At 42.1% G+C, this 19,549-nt stretch overlaps 1 protein-coding gene across 1 annotated transcript in view; it reads left to right on the top strand.

Moving 5' to 3' along the window:
- HDAC9 (histone deacetylase 9) overlaps positions 1-19,549 on the top strand; it is a 641,420-nt gene that overhangs the window by 357,149 nt on the left and 264,722 nt on the right. Inside the window, exons 4-7 of the mRNA XM_054020255.1 lie at positions 5,713-5,954; positions 7,010-7,160; positions 9,994-10,120; positions 12,313-12,434. Of these exons, the coding sequence (XP_053876230.1) occupies positions 5,713-5,954; positions 7,010-7,160; positions 9,994-10,120; positions 12,313-12,434 (642 nt within the window). The remainder of the gene's footprint in view (positions 1-5,712; positions 5,955-7,009; positions 7,161-9,993; positions 10,121-12,312; positions 12,435-19,549) is intronic.

Here is a 19,549-nt window from a genome sequence, read left to right as displayed (position 1 = left end):
TTTAAAATTCTGCATATTTTATTTGTCAAAATAACACTACATAATCACACCAGTTTCAATTATTTTGGTACTTTATTTCAAAATACCTGTCAGCAAATATGTCTGTAACAATACAGACAACAAAAGAGATTCCCCCAGGAGTAGAGAGTTAAAGAAACCCGTATGACAACCCAGTTTCTGTTTCTCTTTATGTTTTTGTTGGGCACCTCAGTCTGGATGTGTCACACATGCCAGCTGGGCACATCTTGGGGGAAAGCTTTGCCCCTCCAGTCTCAGACATCGGCCCCCAGAACTCAGCCGCAGGGAGCCTCTGCAGCTCAGACAACCACACCCCCAACCCACCAGAGCCCAGCTCTGTAGTGCCCCCCAGCCCAAACACCCATACTTCTACCCCCTAGAGCCCAGGGATCCAGAGAGAGAAACAGCCTGATGCTGGGTCCTGGGCTTGTATGGAGTTTCCTGCACACTGCCTCCTTCCTTCAGGATGTGCTGAGAACGACAGCTGCTGGGAACCCTCCAGATCCCCCTTCCTCTCCTTCTTCCCCCCGGCAGTGTCCTTTATTTGCGAGCTGGAGAGCTGGGCTCTGCAGGGTCCAGCAGCCCCTAGTGGTGGCCAGCAGCTCTGCAGCACCAATTCTGCAGGGAAAAATAAAGTTCTGCACAGAACATTAATTCTGTGTGAATTCTGCATTGCACAGTGGTTCAGAATTCCCTGAGCCTTTACCTCAGTGATTCGTCCCAACTCCTGGATTTTCTACACATGAATCCCAAAGTTCAGGGGTTAAAGTAAGAAGTAAGTTCAAAGTATTGTCATTGATTTTTTTATGCTTTCCCACCACACTCTTACCATTTTAAACTAATTTCTGTGGGTTCTCCAGCACCTTGGTTATGGGCATGTGATAATTTGTTGCTGGTCAACCCATCCCTTCTATTTCCACATTGAAAAATATTAATTTTGTACATGCATTTTCCTCTACTTTTGAATCTTAATTGAAGACTTCTATTATCTCTGAATGTTTGTAACTCTTTACTATGTTCTAGTTTGTTTTTGTTTTCATTTTATGAAGTGAAGATGATGCTTGTGGATGGTGCTGCACAACATAATAATAATTTCAAGATTTACTTGTTTTGGAGAATATAATTAAAAAGAGTAGCTCTAAAATTTTTTCAATGATGCCCTATAGAAAGGATTCTCTATTTTTTATACCTTGTGTCTCCAAATTGGGCTGACATTTTGAATAATTTGTGTCCCTTTCTTTGAAGTTTGTTTCTTTGGGATTTTAATAAATCTTATAAGTTTTCAGAAATCCTCTTTTATCTCTTAACATTAAAATTGCTAGCTTTAGGAAAAGGACGGTCACCTGTTGTCTTTTGCATATTCCCTGTTGCAATGGATCATTTAATTTTAGCTCTCCAGCTTTTGCAGCCCTCCCTCTCCCCACAAAAGAAGAGCCACTCCCAAACTCTAAAATGCTTCAGCTACCCTCTCTCTTACCTGCCCCCCAAAAGGTGACAAAAAAACTTGACCTGATCCTAGCTGCTTTAACCTGTCTGCCACCCGTTCCCATCTGAACAACTCAACCTGCTGCCCAGGAAATTCAGTGATGAAGGGGTCAACTTGAATTTTTACACTCCCAGTGAATGCACTTACACACTTCCTCTAGACTCAGAACTGTAAATGCATCAAACAAGTTACGGTAAGCAAGCCTATTAGAATTCTTCATTAAATTTCAAATAAAGAATAGCAGACAAATGGTAACCTGATCACCAGATTACAGCATCTGTTGTGAAAGTTCCTGTGCTTAAAAATGATATAGTTGTGTACCAAGGAAGGTAAATGCCAAAGGAAGGGAAGATTGTCCCTATTGTGATAATATGGTGGTCAATGCCACGGATTGTTGTTTTTTCCTGATGTTTTCTTATAAAAATGGTGAGTAAGGCCCTGATCTTTGAATAGGCCAGTCAGCGAAAATTTAAACTATGAGTCACTGGAAACAGCTTGAAATGGCATCCTTCAACAAAGGAGCTGTGCTCCTCCACTGATGCCCATGTGTAAGGGTGGCTTCAAGAACCAAAGCCTCAGTCAATTAAAATCAGACCTTTTGTATTGTTATACATGGATATGCAAGCTCCATGCCTCCATGTACACATTGGACCATGGTGTTTTGCAGGTGTTGCTAATCTTTGCCCTAGTGTGTCAAAAACATTGCCGTAAGGCACATATACTGAATGTAGCCTGTACAGAGACCCTTTTGTGACCCTTGTGCTGTTATATTTTAAGATTAAGGCAAAAGAAGTTCTTAAGGGAAACAAATATACTTGTTTTTGCAACTTGCTGAGTGTTTGTTCCTCTAACATTTTGGCATAGTTCCTGAATCGCTGGAGCTTAGAGAAATGTCTTTAGTTGTCTCATCAGCAGACAGCAGGATGTCAAAGCTTACTGTTTTCTTTATGCCCATCCTCCCCCTCCTTCAGCCAATATTTTGGCAAGTCCTCAGATGGGAGATCTGAACCCAATGTTTCTTGGGATGTTTAAAAATTCCCACTCCTAGTTCATCTGTGCACATGTTGCAAACACTGAAAATTAAGGCACTTTGTGTGCACTTGAAAAACGCCGTGTTCTAGTGTGATGTGGATGTGCATAACACATGAAACGTGATCCTCAACCATAATATGTCAAAGTTCTTATAGACTCTGACTTTGACTTTGAACTCCATTATTCTACTTTTGCACTGATTGGCTCCCTCTATGTTATTCTCATGAATTGGTAGGAAATAACCATAATGAAAATGTCCCAGGTCTGTACAACAGCCAGCACCATAACAGTCTACTTAATGAATGGTTTTATGTACATTTTGTTCAGAATCATTTCTGAGGTTTTGGTTGATGAGGTTAGCTGTTACCAGGGATGCGGTTTCAGTACAGTGGTTGCCATTTAAAAGTCAATATCACTGTACCAACAGTTACCACACAGTAGTATCTGAGATAACACAATTGTTACCAATACTTTTTGACAGGAAATATCTGCATTGTCTCCAGGATCATGAGCATTTGTAGGAAAATATTGACTCTTTAACAATGACCACTGTAAATATTGTATACTGATTTACACAATCTCTGTTTCTGAATATCCACTCGTTGATTTTGTCTCCTCTGGTGAGGGTGGTAAGTTGAACTTGCTGAAATGGAGCCATCAGTATGCAGTTAATATTAGAGCTGTGTGAATTCTTTGCAGCAAGAATTTGAATCCCTTCAAACTGAGCGTGGGTTTCAGGTTTGCTACATTTTGCCAATTGAGAGAGGGAAGTTTCCATTGTTAGAAAATCTATTCACTTTCTCCCCCTAACCAGATAGGGGTTCTCTGGGGATAGAGAGGTAGGATGCTTCTGGAAGGTACAAGCTATAATCAGACTTGAATCACCAGGCAAACATGCAGGGGTTGGTTTGTAGCCAATGCCTGCAAACCAAACCACAGGGTTCAGTTTGCAAACACTATTGCAAACTGAACCCCGCAGGGTTTCCACAGCTCTAGTTACTATTATTGCTCCTGGTGAGGCTTATTATCCTGTCACAGAAGATGTAAGAAAATCCATCTCTCCACTTTAAACATCATAAGCCTTTGTCACCTACAACACAATTAATGTTAAAAATAGAACCGTGCCTATGATAAGATTGTGACTTGCAGGCGATGAGCCATTGTCCAAGTAACAGGGACTTATCTGGAGGGCCAGTCAACCTACACAGAACTGTCAGTTTGCTGATTGCCATTTCTCTCGGAGTTTGATGAAATATTCATGTCTCTGCTCTGCTCTCTGGAAGCACTATTGATTTCTTGTATAAACGCTGCTATATTTAGTCTAGACAAATGGAATGTGGATTGCAGCTGAATAATTTGGATGAAAGGCTGGGTTCTTGACTGCTGCTTTCTCTTGGTCTTGGGCAATTATTTATAATCAAGAGTAGTTTTTGTAAGTTAAGGGTGATTTTTTACAATTTAGTGATTAGTCTCAGAACAAAAGCAAGCAGTTAGGCATAATCATTCTGTTGGGATAGCAGGTTAAGAAGTCAAATTATGTTTTGAGGTTTACAATCACTGTTTCAAGGAGTAAAACAAAATGTTTGATGTTACCAGTTTATTGACAGAAACAGAATATAATAAAAAGGGAAAGTTATGGTGTCTCATGTCTTCCTTTAAAAAAAAAGAGTTTATTTTTTATTTCGCATGTGTCAGATGCCAAAGTATACCCAACAGATTTTAGCATATGCTTAGAACTCAGCTGAATCTGTTGGCTGTGAGTTTTAGCTTTCACAGCCAGCATACTACTACTATTTGCTGGAATGTTTCTACTGTATTATGTCCCTCTCTTCTTTGTTTTGAACTGAGGGAACAATAAAAGTAAATAAAACATGAGAGAAAATATGTATAGAAGTATGTGCAGCTCGTCATTTTGAGACACTGTATTTTAGCCACTCCATTTTTTTTTCAATAGAAATAGTTGCAGTGAACTAGTGTGTTTGTTTATAATTCCCCTTTAATGAATTGAAACACTGCCCAGACTCTGCTCATTGAGAACTGCGCAGACCCTATACTGCCAACTACCAATGGAGATTCTCTTTTAGTACAAGTGGTAGGTGCTTCTGCCTTTTTGGAACAGATAGACCTGTGTTCTACCCCCCACAGTTGGTATGAAAACCCAAACAGCCCTGCTGTGTAGCATAGTGAAAATCATTAAGTTTGTATATATCCTTGGATTTAATTCAGGGAATGAAAGATCATGAGATTCTTCATTACCCGGTTCTATGTTGTGTTAGCAATTTATTCCATTACCGAGGATGAATTAAAACAGTCTTTTTAGCAAGATCTTTTCATTCCATGATGAGTAATGTATAGTACACCTCTACCCTGATATAACGCGACCCGATATAACACAAATTCGGATATAATGCGGTAAAGCAGTGCTCCGGGGGGCAGGGGTGCGCGCTCCAGCGGATCAAAGCATGTTTGATATAACACGGTTTCACCTATAACGCTGTAAGATTTTTTGGCTCCCGAGGACAGCGTTATATTGGGGGTAGAGGTGTATGTGCCACATTCTATCTACTATAAGTATGTGAGTGTTCATTATTTAAAACCACCACATTAAAACTTAAAAAATGTGTTTTCCCCATTATTGTCCCATATAATCCTCTGTCTTCCTCTGTGTTTAGCACATTTATGGTTCTCACTGATTAATGCAGAATATCTGTACAGGTGTAAAATCATATTCAGTCAGTCTGAATGTAAGCTTTCTCCCTTGAGAATAAGAACTGTCACAACTTCAGGACCTTCATCTTATGCCAAACACCACAAGTATACTAAATGTGTATTGTTACACAATGTCTCACCAATTAAACTAAATAATGCTAAGTCAGCAAATTGGCAAGTTCTGACATGTTGTGCAATGTTTTGTAGGAGCTGGGTTCTCATTATTCCACAGGGGGACATTTCTTTAAAAAATGAGAGGAAAGTAATAGGATGGTGTGTAAATGTATTAGATTGCTAGTGGAAATTACTAGATTTTGCATATGGCTTACAATGACAGGCATTTTGCTAACTTGATAAATTGAAGGAATTTGGGGTGAAATGAAATTATTTTTCCCCAATATGCAGCATAAATTCATTTTTGTCTGCATTCATTTATATATTTTCCTGTTGTTGTTGTTGTTTTATAGTGGATGTAAAGTCAGAGGTTCCTGTGGGATTGGAGCCCATCACCCCACTGGACTTGCGAACAGATCTCAGGATGATGGTTCCCATTGTGGACCCAATTATGCGCGAAAAGCAGCTCCAGCAGGAGCTACTTCTGATCCAGCAGCAGCAGCAAATTCAGAAACAACTTCTGATTGCGGAGTTTCAGAAACAGCATGAAAACTTGACCCGACAGCACCAGGCCCAGCTCCAGGAGCACATCAAGGTAGCAAAATCTTTCATTTATCGTGGGGCTCCTCCAAAGTAAGCTGAATATTCTCAGCTGACTACTGGAAAGGGTGTGCTCCTCTCCTGCAAGTTTTTGTGTGATTTAAAGATGTAGTTTGAGTGATTATTGTTGTCCATGTGCACAGTATAGAGAAGTGATAGAAACCCATACTGGATTGGATGGTGATAACATTTGGCTATTAAAAGAAGATTTTCAAGCATACTTGGTAGAGGCTATTGCAGTGTTGTACTATACAGGCAGCAAACCAAGGCACTCTGAATTAAAATACTCTGTCACATTGAGATGAGACCTTCTCAGGCAATCAAAGTCCACATTTTTAACCAAATTTTCAGTCAGGCCTCAATATGGCTGCCTTTTTTGTAGGAGCGATTTTGATCTGCCTAGTAAATGTGATGTTTTTTGTTGTTGTTGTTGTTGTTTTTGCAGCTGCCTGAGTTTGTATCCACAAATCACATAGACAGGCCACCTGCCTTCTGATATTTGCAAAAATGGGGGTAGGTGCAGCAAATTTGGCACTTTGCCCTCTCTAGGCTACCTCACAGAATATGAAAGAAACTGATTTATGGGATTAAACCTGTCATGGAAGAAACACTGAAGTAGATTTTTTGACTGAGAGTTTATGGTCTTGATTTTTTTTCTTTTTCTTTCTGAAATATCTTAGACTGCCGCTCTGCTAATGTGGTGAGCCTTTCTATGATGCGACTAACTGACAAATCCAATTGAGAATAGCATCTAGAGTCTGATGCTGCATTGGCAGAGAGTGAGAATAATGTGCAGGTTATACCCACGTTTGGCCAAAAAAAAAAAAAAAAGCAAAACCAATGCAGCCAGCTACTTTGTGATATTAGAGCTGATTTTAATGGCAGCTGATAACACAGTATTCCACTTGAAAGAATAGAAAAGTGGGTTACGGAGTAATATGAGCACAGATGAAAGCTCTTATCTCAGCTATTGAAGTGAGTTATTTCGGCCAACACTGACCTGGACAGCGGTGCAGACTGCATTTGCTCATGTCTTTTATTCTTTGCAAGTTACAACAGGAACTCCTCACCATTAAACAACAGCAAGAACTCCTTGAAAAGGAGCAGAAACTGGAGCAGCAGAGGCAAGAGCAGGAGCTAGAGAGACATCGCAGGGAACAGCAACTTCCTCCCCTCAGAGGCAAAGAAAGAGGCCGAGAAAGTAAGAGCCACTGTACCAGGACTAAGGATAAAAAGATGATATATCCTTCCCCTCCCATCCCCTGCAATGGGTAATGGCCAGGAGCAAGGCTAATAAGTGTGGTCCCATTCAACGTTAAATATTCAGCCACAGGAGTAAGTGGTGTGCCTGCAAACTCAGCCACACAGTTAGTTTATGCAGCTGGGAGCGGGGGGTCGGGGGGTTGCACCATGGTTGTATATCTTCCTCTGATACCTACCTTTGTAAAAATAAAATATGTAGTTTGAAAGCACAAAGCTTCGTTTGAGATCTTCTCTCTCAGATAATTTTTTTATTACCTAATGCAGAGCACACTACCAAACAGCAGGCTGCTTGCTAGCAAAGAAATTCATTTGAACATTGTTTCAAGAGGGAAAACTTAATATAGCATTTAAGAGTATCTCAAGTGAGCACACCTGCTCTAGTTAGATCACTTGTTCTTTTCAGACGGGCATGTCAGTGTTGCTGACGCAGCTTCCTGAGATGTGCCCAAGAGTTCCGTTTCCAGCTCCAGTATGGCTTTAAGGCAAATGAAAGATAGAAAGAACATTGCTGGAATGTGATGCTCACTAGAGGGAGACAGATACAAATAATTCCCTCAGTAAGGTCAGTTTAAAACCAGATTGTTCCAGAGTATCAAAAATGTGAAGTGATTCAAAATGGAATTGCCACAAAGAGGTATTACTACTGGTGCAGCTGAAGAAGCACAAAGAGCAAACCAGAAGAGATCTGCATACCATGCCTGCAGGATTTACATTCCTCAGCCTTTTTATTTATAAGGAAAATAGTACCCATTTAGCAGGGGCATCTATAATATGTTTTAGGTTTTAAAAACTAAAGACTCAGTGGAACTCCTATCACGTTAGTGGAAACTGCACACAAGTGTTTGAAGGCAAAATTTGACTCTGAAATTGTGTTTTCGAAAGATTTCTTCTGTTCTATTCAGGTTCTTATTTTGCACCCATCACTGTGGTTTCAGAGTGGCTTCCAGTTGTGCATTGAGCAATGGGTAGTTCTTTCCTTTTTTCACCCCACTGGAAACATTGCATGTGGATTTTTTATAACTATATGACATATTATGTTTATATTAGCAAAGACCAGGTGGAAAAAGTGTGGCTTGCACTTGAAATGGAAGGTGGTGGGTGAGGTTTAAGGTAGTTCCCATATCCTGTGGCAGTTTGTTCTGCTGTCCCAAGTGGCCCCCAAGAAGCTCTGTCTCCAGCACAAATGAGCTTCACTCTTGCTGTGGAAAGTTCCATTGTTTTCAAGAGCAAAACTGTCAACCACAGACCTTATCTTAGAGCATTAGGTGATCTTTTAGGATCGCAAGTCCAGGTCAGTAAGTGCCTTGAAAATAAAGACTTAACTCTGGGGCTTCATGCAGCATTCTGTTAAGAGGCAGTGCAGTAGGCAGATGACAGGTTTGAGGTGCTATTGGCATTGCTGTAGTTCAGTGAAGATATTATTTGTGGGTAACTCAAACTCAGAGGGACTCAGATAATATTTTATTTTATTTCTGTCAGCATTTCTTTTTTCTAATGATTTGGGGATATTTAAGAGTTGATTCTGCACCTGGAAAGGATTCACAGGAGAAAGGGACTGATTCAAAGCCTGCTGAAGTCAACTTAAATGCTACCATTAACTTCAATGGGCTTTTGGATCAGGCCCTGAAAGAGAGGTTTCCTGCAGAGTGAACATTTAATTTAGACTCTCTCCCATTTTGACTGTGATTTCCACCAGGGTTCCTTCTATTTTCCATCACTTTCCACAAGCTGTTGGCTCTTTTTTGTTTTTCCCCCCGGTGCTCTAGAGAATGGGAAGAGCTTTCAATCTTTATGTAGGGTTACCATATGTCCGGATTTTCCCGGACATGTCCGGCTTTTGGGGGCTCAAATCCCCGTCCGGGGGGAAATCCCCAAAAGCCGGGCATGTCCGGGAAAATCGGGAGGCTCGGCCGGGGCCTCTTTGTGCGGGGCCGGGGGCATGGTGCCGGGCCGGGAGCCGGGCCCGCGGGTCGGGGAGCCGGGCCGGGGCCGGGGGGCCGGGCCCGCGGGTCGGGGGGCCGGGCCCGCGGGGCGGGGAGCCGGGCCGGGGTCGGGGAGCCGGGCCGGGCCCGCGGGTCGGGGAGCCGGGCCGGGGTCGGGGGGCTGGGGGCCGGGCCTGTGGGGCTGGGAGCCGGGCCGGGCCCGCGGGTCGGGGGGCCGGGCCCGTGGGGCTGGGAGCCGGGCCGGGATCGGGGGGCCGGGCCCGCGGGGCGCCGGGCCGGGATCGGGGGGCCGGGCCGGGCCCGCGGGTCGGGGAGCCGGGCCGGGGGGCTGGGGGCCGGGGGGCCGGGCCCGTGGGGCTGGGAGCCGGGCCGGGATCGGGGAGCCGGGGGCCGGGCCCGCGGGTCGGGGAGCCGGGCCGGGGTCGGGGGGCTGGGGGCCGGGGGGCCGGGCCCGCGGGTCGGGGAGCCGGGCCGGGATCGGGGAGCCGGGGGCCGGGCCCGCGGGGCTGGGAGCCGGGGGGTGCGCCGGCCCGCGGGGGGTGGTCGGTCGGGGCCGGCACCCCAGGGCCCGAGCCGACCCAGGCTGGAGCTGCCGGGGGAGCCAGCCTGGGCTGAGCTGGGCTGGGCCGCGCCTCCTCCCCCCCACACCCTCCCTTACCTGCTTCAGGCTTCCCGCAAATTAAATGTTCGCGGGAAGCAGGGGAGGGGGCGGAGACTTTGGGAGGGGGCGGGGTTGGGGCGGGGCGGGGGCGGGGCTGGGGCGGGGGCCCCGGGAGTGTCCTCCATTAGGAGGGACAAAATATGGTAACCCTACTTTATGTATTTTAGGGGCAGTGGCAAGCACAGAAGTGAAGCAGAAACTTCAAGAGTTCCTGTTGAGTAAATCAGCAACAAAAGACTCTCCAACTAATGGGAAGAATCATTCCACGAGCCGCCACCCCAAGCTCTGGTACACGTATGTTCTGTGTTAAGCTGTTTGCATGCCTCACCGATATATTTGCTAAGGGTGGGATTCCTCCCCAATAGGAATGTTGAGAACCTGTCTCCAGGCCAGAGTAAAAATTAAGAACATTAATACAGAAACAAAATAAAAACACTTCTTACTGAACATAGTAGTATTGAGAGCCTGTACTCAAAGTGATGTACTCAGAGCTTTTCAAAACAAAGTGGTTTCAGTTCACAGGAGTTTGTATTTTTTTTCCTATTTCAGGTCCCAAGTGCCTCACTTCGAGTTTCACATTCAAACTATCCCCTATCAAACTCAAAGCAGAGCTCAGCCAAAACTGTCACATTTGGAGACAGAATATGTGAATGCATCCGTTTTCCACCCACACCCATAATTTTCCCAGGTTCACTCAAAAGCTGACTCAGGCTGGCTAAAAAGCTTGTGAACTTGGGCCAAGCGTAGTGTTTATAATGATGCTAGGCAATTTTTGTCTGGCGTTAGACCTGGTTATGAAAGTTTTCTGTGACCTTGTGGTTCACCTGCTCATGGAGAACATGCATAACAGATTGATAGACTCCGGGTGAGCCATCCCATTTCCAGAAAGGGAAACTGATATAATTTGAGGATCTAGGAGAGGTGGAGATTTCTTTTCAACTTTTCTGAAGTTTTAACCTCTGCTGCTATATCATTTATATAAAATCTCAAGAGATCTTGCAAATCTGACCTGTTTTTCCATTGGGAATTGGTTTGTGCTTGAGTCACTCAGATTAAGACTCAGAAAATGAAACAGCCTCCTTTTAGCCTCAGGTATAATTCAAAGCCATGATATTGTAGATGAAGTTAACAGATATTGTAGAATGCTGCTCTCCAGTCCAATGTGTGGGATTTTAGAAATAACTCTCTAGCATATTGAGAAGTGGTAAGGGATCTCTTAGCTTTTTTCACCATTCTTTTTGAGGTTGTTGGCCCTAGGTATCCAAGAATGCACACTGATCCCAGAGAGAGACCATGAGGATGAGGTTCTCGGGTTACTGAGGTAGTGATGCTTCTAAGCATTGCAATGGCTAAGGATTTACACTCATTCTTCCGGTCCATTTTTTTCACTATTTCAGTCCAGTCTTTTCTGCCATCTTTATCATAGCAGCTGCATCAATATAAAACAGCCCTGCAAACAGGATAGTGGACATGTTTCCAAAGACTTCAACACCATTCCTGAGTCTGCCTGGATAGAGAGAAATATATGCAGCATGCTAGTGTCACCTCCTTCCCAAGAGAGGCTTAGAGACCTGAGGAGCAAACCCAAGATTCCTACCTAGATAGTCTGTTGTGCAATCTACCAAGACACCTAGATGTCCTTGATTAAGCATTTTGATCTGGTGTTTGTTCTTTTTAAACATCATTGATGGGCCCTGCTACTTCAGAGAGAGTTGCCGCAACAGGCCTGTAAAAGATGACAGGAGTAAAATGCGTAGATATGAGGTTCCAAGAAGGGCCCCACAAGAAAAAAGCTCTGTAAATTAAGTTGTCCTTGAGCCAGATGATGCAATTCCCTTGGGCATTTATGGCTGGAAAGAGCTGCCCACAATTTTTCTTGCATTGCCCAGGTGTCAGAAAGAGCTCTCCAATGTAGGACTTCACTGCTGACACTAACTTTACATGCTGCAAAGTATTGCAGTTATGAAGTTTCATTTGCTGCCCAAACTAAAGGCAAGGTTTTGCTTTCTCCTTTACAACTCCTGGCAAACTTATCTATATTTTTCCAGGGGAGTAACACCTCCTCTTCAAAATATTGGGTATTTGCCCTACAAAAAATGACAACTCCATAGTAAAGGCCACTTTTAATTTATATTTTTATTTAATAAACAGGAATCAAATGTCTTTGCTTCAGCTGGTACAACTTAAAAAAACCCAACAACCTAAAATGTTCAATTCCCCGATCTGGTACAGATCCTGTCGGTGGGCCAACATGACTCTTATCCTTTGTGACTTTTATGATAAGTGCAAAAATGGCATTCTTGGGAATCCTGAGCAGTTCCATAACTTACTGTAAAAGTGAAATTGGTTACATGAGCCTGTGGTTTGTGCACACTTGGAGGAGTAAGCACATAAACACAGCTGAGACATGTGGACAACATGTGTAGACGGTTACTACTGGTCACCTCACTTACTACTAAGTCATGACCTCTCTGTGTCTGCTTCAGGGCTGCCCACCATACCTCACTGGATCAAAGCTCTCCACCCCTGAGTGGGGCCTCTCCGTCATACAAATACACTTTACCAGGAGCACAGGATGCCAAGGATGATTTTCCACTTCGAAAAACTGGTGAGTCAGAGAAGTTTGTTCTAATCCCCTACCCCACAATTCTGCTTCACTTGGTTGTTAATCGGGCTGTTGCTTAGCAAGGTATATATCATAACCTGCAAAGCCTATTCAGCCGCATGAGTCATTGGAAAGGTTCAAAGGTGCTAAATGTATAATTTTCCAATTTAGATTGACCCTGTGGTGTCAAGAACCAGTATTTCCCAATGCTAGCAGCTAGTACAGACTCCAGTTCTGATATATGTACTTGTTAATATTTCACAATATCAGGGGAACTTGTGCAGTATTATTAATAAATCTAATATTAATTCTGGGTTTAATTTGACAATCATGTCTCTCTCTCTCTTTTTCACATACGGCATATACTGCATTTACATTAAGGTCTTCAGAGTTCTTTTTCTTTTGAGAGGAGGTAGATAATTATTATATCAGACCATTTTCTTTGGCTGGTTGCCAAGGTTAAATATATCTATTTTAAAATCCTTCAATGTGAAATGTGAAATGTTTTAGAAGAAAGTGTTCACTTAGAAAACAAGCTTTAGCTGAACCTCTTTTCCTGACAATAGGTGAACTGTAGGCTTGACTTGGTCTACTACACCATAGAGTGTGTTAAGGGGCTGGTGGCGGAGACTTGGTGCCCCTTGCCCCAGGTTTTTGGTGTGGTGACTGGCATCCAAGAATGCAGGGAGACACTAAGGGGGTGAAGGAGAAGAGAGAAGAAAACATTAGATCCCTTATTGCATGCGGCTGCTGTTGAGTGATATAGTTACATTCTGAGAGAGAGTCTACCCCCCTGCTGTGCTAACTGCCTTTGAATGTGCTTCAATCACTGGGAGATTGAAAACTAACTGCAGAACTGGTACTGACATAGAGAGAAGTGGCATTTGAAACCAGTAAGCATCCAGAAAGAAAATCCAATCTCCATCTAATTCTTCAGGACAGACACTCAGCTCATGTTATATCCCCTAATGTTTTCACAAGAATAGTTTAGTGCTTGTTTTTGTAAAGAATGAAAAACAAACTGCTAATTTATTCTGGCTGAATTATTCAGTCTGCTTTTAGTACACCATGGTGGCAATATAAGGATCCTATAAAAAGCTTGCTCAGGCTATTCTGTCATAATAAGCCCTTCTGCAGTTTTTTGCTTAACGGCCTTGTACAAGATGTATTTTCTGTGCCAACATGCTAGATGTTTACATTTGTTTGGAAAACAAAACAATACAGTCTGCACCTTCTAAAATGCTGTGAATTTTTCTGCATTTTCACAATGCAGGTTTTAATTTTTCTTCAATTTTTACATATTTTAAATAGTTTGATTGATATTTATGATGTGTCAGACTGTTGATCTGTAAAACAAAACATTTTCAAACACTGTAACAGTAAAGTTCTTGTGCAGCTGTTAATACTTTTATATCTCTGTGGGGGTTTCAAAATATTCCTTAATTCAATTCCCATTGTCTGTATAAGAGGACTATAATATAATTAAATGCAGATGTTTTCCATACATTATTCCAAATATTTGGCCATGCAGTGCATCAGTTACAAATAGAACTCATGAGTATATGACTCTTTAAAAAAACACACACGACATAAATAGACAAATAATGATACGATATATTCATTAGCGCAGCAGTTTTTTTGTCACTTCAGTGTTATTTGATACTTTTACTTAAATATTCTACTATGTAAACGGAGATGATATGTTCAGTATGTCATTTCTTAGCAAAGAACTGCATTTGATAGCTCTATATATCTGTTAATATAGCAACTCTTATAAATATCTTGTTTGCCTATTAAATCACTCCCAGTAGCAGAAGAGTCTTAATTTAAGCCTTTCAGCAACAGCTCCACAAAGGTTCCAATGATTGTTCCCCAGGTTCAGAGTAAAATCAACAGGAACTGGAACAACGCAAGTCAAATGACCCCAAACTGATCCGGGTGGCTATAGGGCCATCCCTTAGGCAGAGGGGACATTGTGGAGCCTGTGTCATCCTCATGGGACCATATCAGACAAAGATGTCCCAGGAACATTCATATATATAGACAGGCTCTCTGCCTGCAGAAATCTGACCTTTGCCACCAGGGTGAACCTTTTTTTCCCTTTTCCTGGGGCTATGAATGCTTATTGCCACTGGCTTCTACCAAAATTCTGTGATTCTGAACCTGCATGCAGTCAGCAATTGCTATGAAAATGAACCTTACATTGTGTTGAAGGTAAGAAAGGGATAGCTAAAACCCAAGTTAAGGGTTAGTTTGTAATAATAGTTCTGATTTGTTTCCCAAGTTCTTACTGATGCTCTTAACATAAAGTCAAGAGGTGTCTTTCTTTTTCTCTACATTTACATGGTGCCCTCAAAGGATACTTTTGATTATATTTAGTTAGTTTAGATTCAGCATATAGGAATGAGAAGCAAAGCTGAATAATGCTATCCCAACAGCAAAACTGTGAACAAGAAACACAGTATTAGGAAAGAAATGTACGTAAGTCCAGGGCCGACGCAACCCATTAGGGCGCTACAATTTGGGGGGCGGCGACCGCGGCGATATTTCGGCGGCAGGACCTTCCGCTGCCTCTGTGGGGGCGGCATTTTGGGCGGGACCTTCCGCTACCTAGGGTGGCAGAAAAGCTAGCGGCGCTCCTGCGTAAGTCATGAGGTTTTCCTTTTTATTTCAGCAGACTGTTTCCCCAACCTCCCCTTCCCCATCCCACCATTGTCATCATGGGGAAATGGTGTCTTGCTACTAAATCTGTTCAATTGTATTCAAAGGTCAGACTGTAAAAGGGAGAACTACTCTACTCAAATTCTGCCTACAAGACACCAAAATCCAGAATAACTGGACATTGTAGCTAATTAGTTAGTAGTCTTGATATTTACATGCTTATCATTAGATTCCAGAGTAATCACACCACTGCAGTGACTGTGAGCCCATGTATTGTTCCTTCCCCAGAAGGTGTAGAGGGACCTGTGTGTGATAAACTTGGTGCAGTTCTAGTGCACAGGGGTTTGACACTAGTTTTGGGGCTTTAGGCCAAGGATTGCAGCTCCTTGCACAGCGGCATTCACATTTGTTGTTTGCAGTGTTGTGGTAGCCATGTTGGTCGCAGGATATGAGAGAGGCAAGGTGGGTGAGGTGATATCTTTTATTTGACCAACTTCTGTTGATGGAAAGGACAAGCTTTTGAGCTTCACAGGGCTCTTTCTCAGGTCTGGAGAGGGGAACCATAATGTCCAGGTCAAATACAAGGTGAGACAGATTGTTAAGCATAAGTGGTTTACATATGTTGTAGGAGACAACTTAAAATGAAGTGGGCAATTAACACTACTGCAGTGGTAGGACAAAGGACAATAGAAAGCAGCAGGGTGTGTTACAAATTGTTGTAATGAGCCATGAAACTAGTGTCTCTGTTAAGACCATGACTCTTGGTGTCCAGAATTATGAATTTAAAGGCTCATCTTTTGAAGGTGTTATGCAGGTTTCCTTTGAGAACAAGGACTGGGAGGTCAGATATGGAGTGATCACTTCATGAAAAGTGTTCACACCTGGGTGATAACCTTTTTCTTGACAGGCTCATGAAGGAGCTGAGCAGGAGGAGGACTGGGGAAGCCATCGCTTTGTTAGATACATGGATATAGATTTACCATATAGAGGAGTCACACCTGTTTAATTGAGAGCTGAATATGGCCTACAATGTGTAGGGTCAGATTTTTAAAAGTGCTCAGCGGCCAGCAGCTCCCATTATGATTAGTGTGGGGATTCTCAAAAGCACCTAGATGACTTAGCAGCACAAGTCCCATTGATTTCCAATGGGACTTGTGCTCCTAAATCACTCAGGTGCTTTTGAAAATTCCACTCAATGGAAGCTGCTCAATATTGAACACTTTTGAAAGTCAGGTAACTTTTGGGAGGCCTAAAGGGAGCAGATCTCTTTTGAAAATCTGATCACATATTTAGGTGTCTAGATGAGAGCCATTTGGTGCTGAACTCCATAATTCTCTGTATGTCTAACTGGGAAGACGTTATCTTTAGACTAGGCTCCTTTAAAATGAATATGTAAAAACCAGATGGGTTTCATGGGGGGAAGAGTTGTTCTCTAACAAAACTTACTTTTCACCTTGTTGAAACAAAACAAAAATGTTCTGGCATAAAGCCAGAACGTTTGCATTTTCTTGGAACTGTAACATTTCACTTTCTATGCTCTAGTATTGATGCAAACCAGCAAAAGCCAGTAAATTCCAAATGAAGATTAGCCCTCTGTTTTAACTAAAGCCATGTGCCTTTTTTAAACATTGCTTATAGATGGAGCCTCTACCTTCATTTTGCATCATTTCTTGGCGTTTGTTGGAAGAAATTCCAGAGGACACCACCATGGGTTGGAGTCCTAATCTGGCAATCAAAAGACTAGACTTTTGAATACCTTTTATATTGCAACATTCTAATAGCAGCTTCTTATCCTCTCTGCATGTTACTTTCATATTTAAATTGTGTGTTGCTCTTATAAACTGTTAGTTATGGTGCTATCCTTGAAATTATTACTGAGGGTAATGTTTTCATTTTGCTAGAGTTATAGATAGTCTGTGTTTCACCTGAGTGCTAGCTAAAGCTAATGACTAATGTTTTGGAGGTTATTTTCCTCACACTGAGCATAAATTGCAAGTTAATAGCTCTACTGCAGTGGTTTTCAACCTGTGGTCCACATACCCCTGGGGGTCCGCAATCTATGTCTAAGGGGTCCATGAAAGGTTGTTGTTACCACAGAACAATGGTTTTCAACCTGTGCTCCACAGGCCCCTGGGCATCTGTAGACTACCGTATGTCTAAGATTTCCAAAGGGGTCCGCACCGCCATTCAATATTTTTTAGGGGTCTGCAAATGAAAAAAGGTTGAAAACTACTGCACAACAGCACAAATACCTGAAGCAGACATTGAAAACCAGTGCTGTCGATCAACACTTTTATTTCTGTAAGGAGCTCTCTAGATTCTGTGTCTTTAGTGCCTTACTTTGTTAGTGGACTTAACTGCAAACTTTCATCTGTGGTTTAGTACTATCTAAGAAAATGTTTGTGGCTTACTAGCCAAATATTGGAAGTGTGTACAAATGAAACTCAGAACAGTATATTTAGTTGGTAATAGCACAAGGTGCTGTTTTGATGCTATTATATTATTTCATATACTAGAAAATAAAACCTAGTGTAAGCAAAGAGTTCATTTGTGGTAAAGGAGAGGAGAGGTGTGCTGTGTACAGTGAAGCTCCAAACACAAAAACAAAGGGACCACACTGGACTAGCCTGATTAGGCAGCATACTAACAACACAGTCTTAGCAGGTAACCTGGCTTTATTGTGGTGGGGTAGAAGATTCTTGTATCAGAACTCAGCAAATGTATTTTTTAAGAAAGTAATGAAACTTATTCCTTACTGTGGTTTCTTCTATGCTTATGGATTCATTAATCTGCAGGAGTGACTGCAATTGAGAAGAAAAACATTTCGTGTGAGAAAGTCTTTCTCTTCCTCGCCTTCCTAATCCACACCCCCACCTCATTCTGCCTCTGTCTACATTTTCTATGAAAACACCCCCCTGTGAAGTAATAGTATATGAAAAGACTGTATCTGTAGGTTTCTTCTGGGTCTCCTAATTGCAAATCTTCCATTTAAAAAGTCTAGAAAGGGCCCAAATCTTCAATTACCAGATTTCCAGAAGGGAGTTATTTTCGGGTTCTTTGGGCATATACATAAACTTTTAGAGGTTAGGACAGTGCACACCGTTATTAAATGGCAAGGGCATATTTGTTTTTAAAACAGTGAAAATACAGCAGAGAAAATATACTTCTCCTTATTTGTGATCTGACTTTGAGGTGCTGACAGTCCAGGGCTTCCCAAAACTGGTTGCCAAATTTAGTAGACACTCTTGAGAATTTTGCCCTAACTGATTTGCCCAAGGAGACACAGGAAATCTTTGGCAGAGCTGGGAATAAAAGTCAAATCTCCTGATTCCCAGGCCATTTGCTTCAAGACTCTTCTTCTCCTGTAACAGCTAATTACTAGGTGGAATTTTTAGCCTTGTTAAAGTCTCTATTGATAAGTTTGGAGGGCATAATTAGTAATAATAGGTTTGAGAAACAGAGGAGACTTTCACTTTTGATTAAAGAATGAATCTGAAGCAAACTGATGTTAACAGCTTCTTCCGGATTTATATAATGAACAGGCTAGAGGAAAGTTGCAATCAATTTGTACTGGAGCCCAATAGCTCTGAAGAAATATAATACTGTTGCAATCTACTTGGTACTATTAATGTTCTGTAGCTACCTGAGTTAGAGTTGTAAATGTTGTATTTCTGCAGTTTAGTCTGAGTAAAAAGTAAATCACTGCAAAATGATCTAACACAAAAATAGCAATATGATAAAATAAACCTAAAGACAGCATCACAGAAAGGACCTGCCCTATTAGGATTTGATCCATACTTAAAGTCCAGCAGGATGAAACCCTTCGTTCATCCCCCTGTCTGCCGATGATTCTTTGTAATATATTTTATTTGTACACTCTACTTTTCAGTGTGTCAAACAAAAGGGTTCCCTTTAAATGACTATTCTAGCTCACTTTCAGGATGCTCCCCCCCCCACCTCCTGCCAGTACATTTTAATGCAAATGTTCTTTTCTTAGTTTAGTCCCATTACTTGTAGTTACATCACCTTGTATTACACTAAATAATTCCTCTGCCTCTTTAGTGGATAGATGATTATTGTGTCCCCAATTAGTCATCATTTAGCCAAACTATGCAAAGTTAGTCCCATTACTGTCTTCTTAATGCTCCCTTTGTCTCCTTCATTTTCTGGGTTGTGAGTGCTGCAGAGTTTTATGATGATTGGATGGTAAGTCTTATGAATGGAGGCTGGCTTGGATATTACTTCGGTGATTTTAAGTGATTGAGTTGATAGGAAATACACATGAGAAACTTGAATTCTCAGCTAACAATGTATTTTGAGTGATATCTAATTTAAGCCCTGATGCAGGATCAACACTTATGCTTACCTTTAATCACATAACCACTGGTGCCAATTGGACTTCTCATCAATAAAATTAGCACAGCCATAAGTGTCAGCAAGATCAGGTCCTTAAATTT

The sequence above is a fragment of the Malaclemys terrapin genome, chromosome 2 (genome assembly GCF_027887155.1).
Source record: "Malaclemys terrapin pileata isolate rMalTer1 chromosome 2, rMalTer1.hap1, whole genome shotgun sequence".
In the NCBI taxonomy this organism is placed as follows: Eukaryota; Metazoa; Chordata; order Testudines; family Emydidae; genus Malaclemys; species Malaclemys terrapin.
Note: the sequence above shows the minus strand (reverse complement) of the source record. Positions and strands in the feature narration are given on the sequence as shown.